Genomic DNA, 16,217 nt, shown 5'->3' with positions numbered 1-16,217 from the left:
AACTTTTTGAGGAACCGCCATACTGTTCTCCACAGTGGCTCCAACACTTTGTATTCCCACCAAAGGCGCCTGAGAACTCCTTTCCTTCTCATCCTCTCCAGCACCTGTTGTTGCTTGTGTTGTTTGTTGTTTAGCCATTCTGACAGGGGTGAGGTCATATCCCATTGTAGTTTTGATTTGCTTTTCCCTGATAAGTGATGATGATAAGCAGCCTTTCATGTCTTTCTTGAAGATTTGTATGTCTTCTTTAGAGAAATGTCTATTCGGGTCTTCTGCCCATCTTTTAATTGGATTGTTTTCTTGGGGTTGGATTTGAGAAGTTTGTTTTATATATATTGGATACTAACCCTTTATCGGATATGTCATATGCAGTTATCTTCTCCCATTCTGTCAGTAGCCTTTTAGTTTTGTTGATTGTTTCTTTTGCTCTGCAGAAGCTTTTTATGTAGTCCCAGTTGTTTATTTTTGCTTTTGTTGTCCTTGTCTTAGGGGACCTACATACCAAAAAAAGTTGCTTTCTCTTTATTCTTTGTGTATTAGCGGGTTTTTTTTTTTAAGATTTTATTTATTGGGGCGCCTGGGTGGCTCAGTGGGTTAAAGCCTCTGCCTTCGGCTCAGGTCATGATCCCAGGGTCCTGGGATCGAGCCCTGCATCGGGCTCTCTGCTTACCAGGGAGCCTGCTTCCTCCTCTCTCTCTCTCTGCCTGCCTCTCTGTCTACTTGTGATCTCTGTCTGCCAAAAAAATAAATAAAATCTTTAAAAAAAAAAAGATTTTATTTATTTATTTGTCAGAGAGAGATCACAAGTAGGCAGAGAGGCAGACAGAGGGAGAGGGGGAAGCAGGCTCCCCACTGAGCAGAGAGCCCAAAGCAGTACTTGATCCCAGGACCCTGAGATCATGACCTGAGCTGAAGGCAGAGGCTTAACCCTCTGAGCCACCCAGGCACCCTGGGTGGTTTTTTTAGTATTTTATTTTAGAGAGTGAGCACTTGAAAGTTGGGGGAGAGAGGGAGAGACTCCTCAAGCACACTCCCTACTGAGCATGGAGCCTGATGTGGAGCTTGATCCCTGGACCCTGAGACCATGACCTGGAGCTGAAATCAAGTTGGCTGCCCAGCTGACTGAGCCACTCAGGTGTCCCTAGCAATTTTTTTTTTTTTTTTAAGTAGACTTCACACTCAGCATGGAGCAGTGCAGGGCTTGAACTCATAACCCTGAGATTAAGACCTGGGCTGAGATCAAGAGTTGGATGCTCAACTGAGAGAACCATCCACATACCTCACATATTAGTGGTTTTTGATATGTGGTTACCATTAGGTTTGTATATAACATCTTCTGCATATAGCAGTCTATATTATTAAGTTGGTGGTCATTTAAGTTTGAAGCCATTCTTTACTCCTCCCCCCTCCACATACACATTTTAGGTGTATGTTGTCATATTTACTAGTTTTGTGTTTCCTACCTTCATACTGTCACTTTTGGTCTTTCCTTTCCAAAGAGTCCCCTTTAGTATTTCTTGCTTAACTGGTTTAGTGGTCATGAATTTCTTTAGTTTTTGTCTGGGAAACTCTTTATCTCTCCTATTCTGAATGATAGTCCTGCTGGATAGAGTATTCTTGGCTGTAGATTTTTCCCATTCAGCACTTTGAATATATCCTACACACTCCCTTCTGATTTGGAAAGATACTGCTGAAAAATCCCAATAGACTCATGCGGTTGCATTAACTGTCTTCTTTTGTCTTGCCACTTTTAAAGTTTTTTGTTGTTGTTTTTTCGGGGTTTTGGTTGTTGTTTTTTTTTTTTAACCACTATATTTTGCCTTTTTAATTACAATATGCCTTGGTATGGATCTGCTTTTGCAGATTTTGTTAGGGGTTCTTTGTGCCTCTTGGATATAGATATGTTTGTTTCCTCAGATTAGGGAATTTTTCTTTCTTTAAAAGATTTTATTTATTTGAGAGATGACAAATGGGGAGGAGAGGGAGAAGCAGGCTCCCCACTGACCAGGGAGCCTGATGCAGGTCTTGATCCTAAGCCCCTGGGATCATGACCTGAGCCAAAGGCAAACACTTAACCAACTGAGCCACCCAGGCACCCCAGATTAGGGAATTTCCAGCTATTATCTCTTCCAATAAGTTTTCTCTCTTTTCCTCCTCTTTCCTCTCCTATAATGAGAATGTTAGCACATTTGATGGAGTTACTGAGTCTGTTCTTGTTTTGCATAATTTTTTATTTTGTCCATCTTTATTACTTTCTATTACTCTTCTAGGTCATTCATTCATTCTGCTTTTTCTGGCCTGCTGTTCATTGCATCAGGTGTGTTTCTAATTACATTTATTGCACTCTTCATCTGATTTTTTTTTTTTTATTACCATGCTAAGGGTCTCAGTGATTATCTTCCCCTCTTTTTGCCCCTCATGCCTTCCAAGCTAATTGCTACAGGTATTTGTTTTCCTGTGCATTCCCTCTGTGGAAGTGTCTTGATGGTCTCCATCAGCATGATTTCCCACCACATCAGCCATGATCGAGTTCTCTCCCAAATCATGTCGCCATACTTCATACCTTCTTTGATGTGGCCTCTTCTCTTGTTGTGGAGTTTGTTCTGCCAGTCTTCAGGTTGATTTCTGGGGTATTTAGGATGATCATATTTAGTTGTATTTGTGGGATGAGGCAATCTTACAGTCCCCCTACTCTGCCGCCATCACTCTACCTCCAAAAACTTTCATCATGGTTTTGCTTTATCTATGTTCATGTGGACATTGCTCTGTAATTTGTTTCACTATCATCCATATTTAGTGTCATGTAGTATTGTGTCCACTTAATTAGTTGGGAAGTGTTTGAACTTTGTTTTGTAAGACTTTGTATGCAGTTGGTACTGTTTTAGCTTTAAATATTGTAGGGAAAGTTCCTACATGTTTCAGGGACAAGCCTAAGCTGAGAGTCACAGAGAAAACAGGAAGATAAGCCCTACAACCACAAGGAACTGAAACTGTCCAACAACTTAAATGAGCAGAAAACAGAATCTGTCTTAGAGACTCCAGAAAAGAATACATCCCTGTGAACACCCTGATTTTAACTTATTGAGACCTGTCCTGTGTAGGACTTCTGACCTACAGTACTATAACTTAAACTTAAAATGTTTAAACCACAGGTTTGTGGTAATTTGTTAGGATAGTACTAGAAAGCTAATACATCAGCATTATTCTGTGAGCATTTACTGACTAATCCAAGGCTATTTCCTAGGCTCATGTACTTTCCTGCACCAACATGGAAACAGCTTCTAAGGAGTTCTGGTTCTTTTTACTGAAAACCTGTACCAGTAACTGGGTATGCTCACATCTACTGGAACGCCACTGCTTTCTAGGCTCTTTCAGAAGAGTTAGGGGATGTGTACACACATAAGTATTTCTAGCTACACTGAAAATCTTTAAGTACATTTAAATCCACAAAGATTTCACAAGCTTGGATAAGGACTCATAAGACGCCAGCATACTCAGATTAGGCTTTAATTTACAAGCAAAGATATAGTACCATAAGAGAAAAAGAATGTTAATACCAAATGTGCAGCTGCTAACAAATAAAGAAATTGAAATTTATGAAAATTAACAAATTCTGCCCTAGGAAAGAGACTGTTAAGAACTGAAAATTTTTTAAAAAGGAAAAAAAAAGGGGAAAGAAACTCAAAGGCATAAACTGCGAGAAAACACTGGTAAAGCATATACCAAATAAGGAACCTCTATGTAGATTATATTAAATCACAAAACAGTAAGAAACTGACCAATTTTTCTAAAAGGAAGCAAAAAACATGAAAAGATAATTCACTACAGATGTATGGGTGGCAGGTTAAGCAGAGACAGATGCTCAACACTGAGTCATTAGAGAGACAGGTCACAGCCACAAACTTACTAGAATGGCTGGAGTGAATGGCCCATGTCTTACATTCAAGGATCAGCAACGATGTGAAGAAACTGGAAATCTAATACTCTGGAAGGAAATATGAATGGCATAACCATCTAGAACACAAGTTGGCAAGTTCTCATAAAGTTAAATATTTAGATCAACTTCCTGCATGACAGTGTGTGAGGAGCTTTGCAGGCCTGCTTCCCATCAAAACTGGGGAAAATGATAAAAACACAACTTAAGAAATCTCCGGAAATGGTCCTAGGGCATATGGCGAATGAGGAAGCACTTCCTCAAGAACATCTAATATTCGATAAGAACAGCAAGAGCCAGTCACATTGAACTAAGCCCATTCCCTCTCTCCCCACTCCAATGATAGAGGTGGCCACTCCATCCAGACTAGTACAGCCAAGAACACAGGGCTCTCTCTCCCTGGAGCTTCCAGACAGAGAATTCTCTTCTCAGGAGGCAGTAGGTCAGGATATTTGGATGAACGATGTTCAGCTGCTGGCTCCCTCTTAAGGGCTACTTCCAGAGCTGCTCTGTTTTGTTAGGTTGACAAGGAGACTGCGTGTGTACTGCACTCCTAAGGTCTCTCTCCAGTCTGAACATTCTGGTGCTCAACAAGGTGAAGCCTTTGGCTGAAGCCTTTCTTCCCATTTACTGTATACATTAGGCTTATCTGGACTGTAAAGTTTCTGTTGCTGAATCAGAGCCGACCTCTGATTCAAGCTGTATTCATGAGCTTGAATACATGAGCTGTATTCAAGACTTTTCTCCACCATGAACTTTCTGGTGTTGGAGGAGGTTGAAACGCTGGCTAAATGATTTCCCACAACTGCTGCACTCATAAGGCATTTCTCCAGTATGAATCCTCCGATGTTTAACAAGGCTGGAGCTGTGGCGAAAAAATTTCCCACATTCCCTGCACTCGTAAGGTCTTACTCCAGTGTGAACCCTCTGATGTTTAACAAGGCTAGAATTCTCGCTAAAGAATCTTCCACATTCGTTGCACTTAAAAGGCTTTTCTCCAGTGTGAACTTTCCGATGTTGCATGAGGCTAGAGCTTTGGCTAAAAAACTTCCCACATTCACTGCACTCATAAGGCCTTTCTCCAGTGTGAACCCTCCAGTGATTAATAAGGCTTGACTTGTGGCTATAGAATTTCCCACACTCACTGCACTTATAAGGTCTTTCTCCAGTGTGAACTCTCTGATGTTTCATGAGGCTTGAGTTAAAGCTAAAAAATTTCCCACATTCACTGCACTCATAAGGCCTCACTCCAGTGTGAATCCTATGATGCTGAACGAGTGTGGAATTATGCCTGAAGGCTTTCCCACATTCACTGCATGTAAAAGGCTTTTCTCCAGTGTGAACTCTCTGGTGTTGAATGAGGTCAGCATTGCGGCTAAAGGATTTCCCACATTCACTACACCCATAAGGCCTTTCTCCAGTGTGAACTATTTGATGTATAAAAAGGTTTGATTTATGGCTAAATAATTTCCCACATTCGCTACATTCATAAGGCTTTTCTCCAGTGTGTAGTCTCTGGTGCTGAACAAGTAAGTATTTCTGACCAAAGGCTTTCCCACATTCGCTGCATTTGTAATGCCTTTTCCCAGGGTGAAAGGCCTCCCCACTTTTGGTGCTCCCTTGTGGCTCTCCTCCAGCACGGGTCACCTGATGGTTGAGAAAACCAGAACTAACTGGGAAGTCCGTTCTACCCTCCACACGCTCTTCTGTTCTCAGAGGTTTCTCTCCACAGTGCAGCCTCTGGTGTTGAAGTTTTGCTCTGAGCACCCCTTCTATATAAACACTCTGCTCCCGAGGGGCTTCCTCGGCTTCCGCTCTATGGCGCCAACCTGAAAGCAAAGAGATGCTGATGAAGTGTCTGCAGGCGTCAGTGGGAGGGCGCAGTGTGCTTACAGATGTCTCACACACCCAGGGAACAGTCCGTCATGGTGCTGACAGAATCAGGCCTGAGGTTCAGAGTGAGGAAGGGCTTGCTGTGCCACGCCGGACCTGGCAAGCTCGTGGGTTGGTGGGAGGCCTCAGGAGCAGTGAGGACACCAGGACAGAGTGCAGCTCAGGGAGGAGAGGCTGGGTCTCCAACACACTCCTCTGCAAATGGCCTTCCACAAGGCTGCTGACGACCCGGGAACACAGTGCAGGAGGGTGTGGGCAGGCCCAGAGAACAATCAAATGCAACCAAATGGCTGGTGTTCAGGGACTCTTAAGGATACATGCACACACCTCATGACACATTCTCTGAAAGCTGTATTATGACCCTGAAAACTGCATATTCTGCTGCCTCAACCTCCCCACAGACAGGCCATGAACTCTGCGACCACATACACTAGTGTGACGTGGGCCCCTGCCACAAATCCTCCTTCCTACCCTCCCCCTTGACTGTGACCTAGCCCCATTCACACGCACCAGCAAAATCCCCTCACTCCTTTTCTTGTGCAGCCCACCCTGACTCCCCATGAGGGGGATCGCCGCAGGTCCTCTCTACTTCCACCCCGGCCTGGCTGGGCCTGTTCCCTTGGGACTCCCTCCCAGGTGACCCCCCCTTCTCTGTATGCAGTGACTATCTCTCCAAGACCTTTGAGTATAATAAATTCTGTTATTCCTGCACCTCTCCTGTTGTGGCTGCTCCTATTTTCATAAGAGAATACAAAATGATTTACATAGCAAACAGGATGGTCTGTGATGCCAGTCACAAGTGAGGGAAGATTTAGTAAATGCCCCTTAACTGCTTGGCTTACTAACTAGCTGTCTACTATCTAGAAAGGCTGGGTGTCGTGCTGGCCTTCCTGTGTGCTGCTCTGGGCTGCTCTGTGTGGCCTCTCTCAGGCACTGCCAAGGCTTTCCACCCTAAACTGTGGCACTCATTCCCCTAAAATACCCTGAGACTTCACTTCTGGCCAGCCCTGACTCAACAGGGTGCTGGTGAGGAGAAGGAGTGTTCTCCTAGTGCTCCTGTAAGGGACAGACAGGTAGCATTGGGTAAAAACATTATGAAGGCTCCACTGGAATCAAGCGTGAGCGTGGAAGGGTAACATCCTTGCAGTCACCAAAGAAACACTGCATATCAGTTGTTGGCTATTAGCTGATCTGTCAGCAGAGGAGGGCTGGGTAGCCCTTAGGAGAGAGAACTCCTGTGGACTTGTGGCACCAGGACTGGGAGGTTTCTCGTGTTCCCAGTCTAGTCCATGTTGCCCCTCAATCCTAAGCGGGGATGTGGCATCTCAGTCAGGAAGTCTGCCATGGCACACTGAGAGGGTCGGTGCTGCTGGTGTCCCCTGCACTGTGTGTGTCACCGCTGGGGCTCTTTGCCTCCCAAGCCCATGGGCATCAACGGGTCCCATCCCTGGAGATAAACAGCTCCAGTTCTTATGGCCCAGAATCCCAGCATTTCATTCTAGCAGCTCTCAATAACCAGAGGAAGTTAGCCAATAATACAAGAAAGGTAAACGCCTTCGAAACCCTTCTGGGTTCTGCTTCATGCCACTGCCTATCAACTTGCCAACTCTGCTCCCAAGGTCCGAGACTGATCCCAAAAGGATATCCGGCCACCACAGCTCTTCTCAACAGTCCAATCCAGCTGAGGTCACCCTAAGAGATGGGCCACAGGAAGGAAGCACCCCATGTCTTTCCAGACCCAGCAGGTCAAGAACACAGATCACAAGGAATTAGAAACTGAAACAAGTGACTTCAGAAGACTGGAAATCCAAACTACTCTGAAAGATTTCATGCAAAGAGATGGGGGAAAGGCGCTCCCTGGTTACCAGGAGTGCTTAGTACGGCCCTGCAGCTCCTGCTCACAGGCGGCCACAGAGACGAGGCAGCTGCCGGCCTTACTGAAGAGCCTAAGATACATACTTTACTTAAAGATCCTCTGGCCCGACAAGTTTGAATCTCCCATGGCATTTTGGGCTGAAATCACCCAAGGAGGAGAGGACATCCCTAAGGCCAGGGCAGGGGTGACAGAGGCCACAACTTTTGATGCGATTAGAAAAGCCTCAGGTGAGGAATCTGAAAGTTCTACCAGGCCTCAGGGTTCAGAAGCCCTGCCTTTACTGACTGGGATTTTCACGGCCTGGAGACAGGCAACAGAACCATAAGGAAGCCCTCACGCTCCTCCGCAGAAACGAGGACGGTTCGGCGGGTCTGTCGGTCGGTACTCAGAACAATCCCCGAGTGTGTTTTCAATCCAGGGGAGGCCCCTTTGTCAGAGTCTAGGAGTTGTTCTTGCAGGTGCCCTTCCCAACAGAGGGCGGCGCTGCTTAATCTCACCGACAGTCTCACAGCACACAGGACGGAACTGGTTTCCCGATGGGCCATGAGGGCTCCCCCTGACTGACACAGTCTGGCTCACCACATGGGCCTCCCCGTGTGCAGGTCCCCCCCCCCACTTATGCTACTTAGTCTGCTCCTTCTTTCCCAACTTGCTGACACCCCTACTGCCTCTGGGGGACTCAAGGACAACTGAGAGACCCCACGAACTAACTACTAGGCAAGCCATCCCCAAATTACAATAGCTATAGGAACTATTAGAGGAGCCTCACCCTTTATTACCCACAGGTCTGGTGGCTCAGGGAGCCACTACTCTGGAACCACCCAAGGATGCTTCCAGCTCCAAAATCCGCAACCCCCAAGGCCAAGCCGGTGAGGGTTCAGCTAGTCCTCAGGCCCCGTCATACCACCCAAGGGCAATCACCCACATACAACTCAACTAATTCCCTGGAACTCTTAGACATCTCCTAACTTTATGGGCTACAAGAGCCCAAGTCACCAACATTCCAAGCAACCCATTCAGACTTAAAGGAGGTACCCCTCTCAACTACTGGGTAATGCCAGTAAAACCACTTGTGCCAAAGAAACCGCACTCAATGTCAGCATTGCAATGGTCCTTCTTAATTGGCTGCCTGTCACCGGGACCCCTAACACTTTGTGTTTTCCTGTTATAGATAGAGGTGCCACAAACAAAGCTGGAATGAGCCAAGGTCCCTGGTGCTACCAGTCAGAATCACCAAATGGAAACCTCTGGGGCTGCCCCTGCTGCTGAAGGTAGGAAACACACCACAGTATCACCTAAAACAAGGGACTGCTGGCCTTCAGAGTGCTGTTCAAGATCTACTAAATGAAGGGGTGATGATTCTCATAATTTCTCCTTTCAGTGATCCTATCTGGCCGGTTTTCAAGGTTTCTACCAACAGTGCCACTTAACTGTTGATTATCAAAACCCCAAAGCTTAAGCTCTCCCCATCAAGGCTCTAATACCTAACATAATTGAATTAACTGAAGATATCCAAAGGGTACCCAGTGACAACTTTGCTTTGGCAGATCTGGGCAACATATTTTATTTAGTGCCTATTACCAGTCACAGCCGCTGTTCACCTCTACCTTTCAAGGAACCCAACATACATTTACTGAGTTGTCCATGAGTAATTTTTTAAGATTTTATTTATTTATTTGACAGAGAGAGATCACAAGTAGGCAGAGAGGCAGGCAGACAGAGAGGGGGGAGCAGGCTCCCTGCTGAGCAGAGACACCCCCCCCATGCAGGGCTCGAACCCAGGACCCTGAGATCATGACCTGAGCTGAAGGCAGAGATTTAACCCACTGAGACACCCAGGTACCCATCCATGAGTAATTTAAACAGCCCAGTTAATGCCCACAATCGGTACTGTTAGGACCCAGACAGGGTCCCCCCAAAGCACCTTGTCTGCTTACACCACCTGCCTTTGTTCCCAACGTACTCACGCAGGATGACTGCAAATTATAATCAAGTCACCCCCACGGACTTCTTGCTTGCGCCCCCGAGCCAGCTGCACTTGACAGTTCCCCATGTTAGGTCTCTTGCCCTCCTCATGCTAACTACCTCACGGGCACATTATTCTGTAAATAACAGCACCTCAGGGGCACCTGCGTGGCTCAGTCCGTTAAGCATCCAACTTCTGGTTTCGGCTCAGGTCATGATCTCGGAGTCATGGAATCGAGCCCGGTGTCAGGCTCCACACTCAGCGCAGAGTCTGCCTAAGATTGTCTCCCTTTCCGCCACTCGTTCACTCTCTCTTTCCAACAAATCAGTAAATCAGTAACAGCACCTCTGGGTTCTACTGCAGCCCAAACTCACGGGTATAGCACTTTATATACTCTCCCCTGCTGACGCCCGTGAGTGCACGCACTAGCGTACAGCGGGTACCCTGAGGGGCCCCACGGTTCTTTATCCGCCAGGTTCTTCCCCTTGGCTATCACACCAGGCAAAACAGGCAATTTTTATTCCCATCTTATCAGGACCCACCATACCACAGGAGACGCCAGAGATGGCCCCAGTAGAGCAGGCTTTGTGTCCAACGACATCACATCATGACTGCCAACCAGCACCTCTTGGCAGCCCGCTCAAGACTATGGACAAAGGCTGCTAAATACTGTCCCTTATGCAACAAGCATGCAAATCTCTAAGCCCAGATGGTCATGGGTAACAGACCGGCTTAACTGTTTGCTAGCCAGGAAAGGAGTGTTGGAGCTATTCGGGGTACCTCCTGCTGTATGTAAATCAGTAATTCCAGATAGTTAGAAGCAAAGCTATGAAAATTAGGCCAAGAAGTAAAAAATCTTTCATAATATTCCAAAACCTTCCAGTAGATTCCCTTAAACCAAGAGGTACATGAGGTGTTCCCTCGGCTTTCTCCCCACTAAGCGCAGGCCTGCCTGTGGCCCAGGTTTCAAACCCTCATCATAGGCCTACTAGGACTCCTCAGTTGTCACCTATGTCAAAGTTTGCCTTTGATGGGCAGACCTAGCTATTCCAGTCACCTTTAACGTCCCTATAACCCAGGTAGCAAGCAGTAGCCATCACAGTTAGTACTGGTAATGATGTTGAGACTTCCCAGCGTTCATTGTATTGTAACCTTTTAAATTTCGTATTTTCCTGTTGTCTCAACATCCCCACAAACAGGCTGTGAGCACCCCGCCCAGGTGACCAGCTTAATCAAGTGATAAGGCTGGTTCCTGTCACAAGTCCCCCTTCTTGCCCCCTCCTGTGACCTAGTGACACTCAAATGTTCCAAATGAAATCCACTCACACCGAATCTTGTGTAGCCCCCAACCCCAGACCCCCAGGAAAGGCACATGCTCATAGGTCCTCACTCACTCTCCGCTTCCCCCTGCCTGCCTGAGCCCACTCCCTGGGTGCTCCCTCCCCTGGGAACAACTCCCCACGCTCACCCCCCGCATGTCATGACTGTCTCTCTAGACCTGAGCAGAATAAGCTTTGTTTCTCCTGAGCTGCTCCTATGTCTCCTCTTGTGGCCGTGCCTGACTGACCATCTCACGAAGAATACAAAGGAAGGCCACTGCTGGGGAGCACTGCAGAGGGAGCAGTAGGAAGGCTAGAGAGGTGGGGGACAGCCGTGGGTCAGAAATCGAAGTAGACATAGTAAGTGTGCAACTGAGAAAAGATGGAAATTAGCCATGGACCGTGCCTTGGCACCAAATCATCAGGGCCCAGCAGAAGGGTTCCTGGTGTGTCCTGAGCCCATCCCCGGGTTCACACCTGCCCAGCTCCGCCCTCCAAGTACCTCTCGGCGCGACTGCAGTCAGGACTGCACAGGGAGGCACAAAGGGTTCTCTCCACCACTGCAACTGGGTGACTGCATGAGCGCTGGAAGATGCAAGTCCTGGGGGAGAGAGAACACAGGCGGGTCAAAGTGACCACCCCACAGCAGCCCACAGGAAAGGAAACTAAGTATTATAGGAGAAAGTGGAGGAGACTCTTGCGAGAACAACCCAGGGAGGCAGTTGCCATGTCGACGCCTCAACTGCTGGGACAGGCACTGCCCGTATGTCAGCCAGGGGAGGAGAGCAGAGCCTAGGGCACAGAGCTGCTGGGGATCTTTACGGCATCCCCAGGCCACAGGGAGGCCAACAGGCTGTAATCTGTTAGGCTGACGGCAAAACTCCTAATCTCCAAATCCAAATGCAGCTTTGGGGCAGCAAGTACTGAGGCTGCTCAAGAGAGAAGGGGTGGTGCACGTAGCCCAGGCTATCACAGCACCTACTCCCGTGCACAGGGCAGGAAGAAACGCCTGTGGTCCGGCTCTGGGAAGGCGAGACCTGCCCCTGAGGGAAAGGGGAAGAGCAGAGCCCAGCCCAGGACGCTGCAATGGGTTGTGAGGACCTTACCCAGAGAGGCCATCAGTGCAAAGTTCTCCAGCATCACATCACGGTACAGGAGTCTCTGGGCTTCATCAAGGAGCCCCCACTCCTCCCAAGAGAAGTGGACAGCCACATCCTCAAAGGTCACGTGGTCCTGTCAAGACAGGAAGGTTGAGCTGATGTGTGGCTTCCTTTCCCAGGACCCTCACAAGCGTCCACCCTCCTCCAGAGGTCCCCACCTTAGAGATACCAAGCCCTGGGACAACTGATGGCTGCTTGCTCCTCACTGTCCCAAGAGGCCCTGTGTTCAGCCCTCAGCAACAACAAGTGCGCAGGTAAATGCCATCTGAGCTCTGGGCCTGCCAGACAATTTACCTGGGGTCTCCTAGACTGTGCTGTCCAAACATAACTAACTTTGGGCCACTGTTCTCCCTTTGGCTCCCAGTACAAGAGCCGGGAGCCATCAGTTTACACTCCCACCCAACATGCACATTGCTGTACCACACCTCCCTTCACTGCCACCAGCACCCCCAACCCACATCCTGCATCTCCCTGGCCTCACCACATGCTAGTGTGGCACATGCCATCCAGAGGGTGCCTGGAAAATGTAATCAGAATCCCATTCTGTCCCAGAATTCCAATGACCCCGACTGCCAGAGGCAACCCCTCAGCCTGCTTTCAAGGCCTTCCTGCCAGGCCCATATCCTTGTTTCATCCTCAGCCACCAGGAACTACACAGAGATCTCAGATACCCTTGGACCTCTTCCACTTCTGTGTTGCAAAGGTGTCCCCTCACCTGTCAGTTTCCTCTGATGCTTATTCGAAGCCCAAGCCCACTTGTCTCTCCAGGGAGGCCTACAATTGTCCCAAAGGATCCCATTTTCTCTTGAGCTAATCCCCTGGTCCCAGCAAGGGTCAGAACAAGAGCCTGGGAATCCCAGAGCTGAATGAATAAGCAGTGGCACCAGCCTCACTGTCACCTCGCTGCTTTGTCTCTGTATCTATCTCATGTCTGTTGGCCCCGTCAGACCCTCTTCATGCTACACCCTGAACATAGGGACACTATTCTCCCTCCTGGGTCTTTGTGAAGCCCACTACCCCGATCCAGGTGTCCAGCAAGAGACTCAGTCCTCGGCCCCACACTCTCCTCCTTGTCACCTGAAGATGCCCCACCAAATCTGACCCCTGGCTCCGTCCCGGTCCATATACTATCCGTACTCTGGGTGTCTCCAATCTGACCTCTTCACCTCAACTCCACACTTCATGTCCAGATGCCCACTCGACACATGCACTGTGTGTCTCTGAAGCATCAGTTCAACACAGCCCCAACCTGACTCCTAATATTCCCACGGAAAATGACTCTTACCACCAACTCTGACATGGTGGTACTTGCCTGCCTCTAGCTACTACGGCCAGACATCTCTGAGTCACTGCTCCTTCCACTTCTCTCCCCACCCTCCACATCAAAGAGTCTGCTTGCACCTACTGAAAAAACAGACACAGATTCCCCCACATCCCACCTCCACAGCCACCATTAACACTCACTCGGACAACCGCAGCCGCCTGGTCCCCCAGTTTGCTCTCTGCTCTGCAGCGGGAGCAGCTCATTAAGTCTGGAACTGTCACTTCCCCCTTCTCCTCCAAACTTTCCCTGGCTCCCACCACTCCAGAAGAGAGGCCTAGCTCCTGGCTTCCATCAGGTCTTATTTTTGTCTCCTACTCTTTCCACCAGACATGATGGACCTAAGGTTGTGTAAGCATTCCTGGCCCAGCCTCACCTCCAGCATTTTCTAACGTTCATCACCGTGAACGTAAGGTCTTACAAATGTCATGCCACTGGTTACCAGAAGTGGGAACCAATCCCTGTAATTTCTGGTCTGGACTCAGGCCCCTGACCTTAGATGATCATCTTCCAGGGATCTGGGATGGAAGAGTAGGGACAAGGGCAGGCAAAGAGTCACAGAATCCTGCACCCCACACAGGTGGGAACTGAACAGGATGAGGATTTGGGATACTCCCTACTTACCTCTGCATGGTCTGGAAGCAAATCTGCAGCAACAGAAACCTACAGAAAAGCAAAGTAATGAGAAGCAGGCAACAGTGTTGGGCCACAAACGCCCACCCAAGCCCGTCACATCATCTGGGCTTCATCCTCAGGGATGCCCATTACCAGCTGTGTAACTTAGGATAAACATTCGACCCCCGTGTGCCTCAGTGTTGTCTTCTGTAAAATGGGGATAATAGTGGTGCCCAGCCTGTGGGGCCATTACTGGAACTGAATTCTTTCCTAAATAGTGACTTTTATTGTCCTCATAATTAACACCTTTGTCAATATTTTCAGTGCAAATAAAGGGATAGGTATTGACAGTGTGTTTTGCACATGCCTTTTAACTAAAAGAATGTGATATTTATATGAAGAAAGCGTTTATTTAAACATTACTGGTAGGGGCACCTGGGTGGCTCAGTCAGCCTTCGGCTCAGGTCATGATTCTGAGCCCCACATCGGGCTCCCTGCTCTGATAGATCTATCAGTCCGCCCTCCACTGCCGTCAGGACGGTCCAGTCCAGGTCACAGCTCTCCAGCAGTCCGTTGTATGGGCTTCCTCCACCCTCCTCACCCCATCCCTGTGTTCCCCAAAAAGCCTCTGAAAACTTTGAGCAACAGATGTGAGTCATTCCTCTGTTCACAACCCTCCGTGGCCATCAGCGCCCTCGGAACGAAGGCCTGGCCACTCGGGCTGCCTTTCCACTGTGACCGCCCCCTCTCAGGTTGTTCCGAGGACACGCGGGAGTCCCCAGCTTTAAGACTCTAGCTCGGGCCCCGTCCCTGTGCCTGTAACCTCCCCACGCCCCATCACACTGACCGACAGAAATGCGGCCGCGGACACGAGCGCCTCACCGTCCCGGACCAGGGCGGCCGCTCCCTCGGGGCTCAGCTTGCGCGGGGCGAGCCCGCTGTCAGCGCCTACCTGAGCCAGGTCCCTCCGCGCGGCCGCTGCCATCAGACTCTGTGGGCGGACAGGGAAGAGGACCAGCCCGCGCGACCCCTATCCCTCGCCGCTGCCGTACCTCAGACCTGCCTCCTCTTGCGGCTCCCGGGTCCCGCCACCCGAGCCCAGGTAGCCTCCCCGAACCTCTGATCAGAGAGAACGGCCCCCAGGAACCCCAAAACGCCCGCCCGTGCGGCCGCGCCAGAAGTCCCGCCCTGCGCGTTCCGCCGCGGGGAACGACCGCTTTCATTGGCTGAACGCGGGCGGCGCGGGGCGCAGCGACTTTCGGGTAATGTAGTTTCCACAGAGCCCAACGTGACGGAAGGGGGCGAACTGGAAGAGACACGGGGCGGGAGAGACCTGGGTCAAAAGCTGTCCCAGACTCTCCTCCAGAGACTGTCCTACATGTAGATGTCCCTGGATTCCGGTTTCCCTGCGGAGCTAGTGCTACTACTGTCTCTCCTTCTCCTGAATGACTTTAAGAGGGTCTTGAGAACCACAACAAAGGGGTTCCTTGTACTGAACCAGTTGTACGTTACCAAATTTCCCTTGCAAGGCGATGCCCAGTGTCAGAGACAGCCGTGGTGAAGCAATGCCTGATGGACTAGAAAAGCAACGCAGTTCTGAACGTAGGCGGGGAGACAGTTGTTCATCCCAAGCGTTCGCCTTCTTGCCTCACCCCGCACATCTGTGCCCTTCCCCTTTTTAAGGGCCCAACGTGGGTGTTCAAGTAGGACAATGGGCCTCAAAACCATAAGCCAGCACGCTCTCAGTCCCAGGTTTTCCTCCTTCATCCCTTTCTATTCCGTGTTCCCACTGCCCTTTCGTCTCCACGTACAAAGCAAACCCCTGCAGGCGGAGCGGACTATAGCTGGACTATTACTGACACCGGGAAGAGTTGGTAAAAGAAACGCCACCACTTTAGCATGTGCTCTCCTAGCACCTCCCTTGCCACTGGCTCCATTTCTTTCCTGTCCGTCTTCATTTCCCCAAATCTTCTGTCCCTTTTATCTGTGGGCTGAGCAGTGACTAAATTCATCACTGCCTTGGAATGACTCATGAGCACAAATGATGATGTAGCATTAACTCCTTCCTGAAATTCCCTGGAAGTACTTGTTAAGTACTAGCGAAAGTACGCTGGAAAGGAGGTGAGGAGTCAG

At 49.1% G+C, this 16,217-nt stretch overlaps 1 protein-coding gene across 1 annotated transcript; it reads right to left on the bottom strand.

Moving 5' to 3' along the window:
* Window positions 1–3,499: 3,499 nt before the first annotated feature.
* On the bottom strand, window positions 3,500–15,081 carry LOC111139724 (zinc finger protein 773-like). The gene is made up of 5 exons (XM_022492080.1): window positions 15,037–15,081; window positions 14,094–14,132; window positions 12,095–12,221; window positions 11,491–11,589; window positions 3,500–5,763 (listed from the first exon to the last, which is right to left on the bottom strand). Exons 1-5 carry the CDS (start codon window positions 15,067–15,069, stop codon window positions 4,667–4,669), a joined length of 1,395 nt encoding a protein of 464 aa, XP_022347788.1. The 5' UTR covers window positions 15,070–15,081; the 3' UTR covers window positions 3,500–4,666.
* Window positions 15,082–16,217: the final 1,136 nt, after the last annotated feature.

Source organism: Enhydra lutris, unplaced genomic scaffold (assembly GCF_002288905.1).
Source record: "Enhydra lutris kenyoni isolate GAN:26980312 unplaced genomic scaffold, ASM228890v2 scaffoldscaffold114, whole genome shotgun sequence".
Taxonomy (NCBI): Eukaryota; Metazoa; Chordata; class Mammalia; order Carnivora; family Mustelidae; genus Enhydra; species Enhydra lutris.
The sequence above is the reverse complement of the archived record's forward strand: the minus strand, read 5'-3'. Positions and strand labels throughout refer to the sequence as shown.

What these genes read in the sequence shown, in the direction of transcription:
- LOC111139724 (XM_022492080.1), bottom strand. Translation starts at nt 15,069, where the DNA reads ATGGCAGCGGCCGCGCGGAGGGACCTGGCTCAG. An exon ending in CGCGGAGGGACCTGGCTCAG is followed by an intron (nt 14,133 to 15,036) that starts GTAGGCGCTGAC and finishes GCTTTTCTGTAG; the next exon opens with GTTTCTGTTGCTGCAGATTT. An exon ending in TGCTTCCAGACCATGCAGAG is followed by an intron (nt 12,222 to 14,093) that starts GTAAGTAGGGAG and finishes CTGTCTTGACAG; the next exon opens with GACCACGTGACCTTTGAGGA.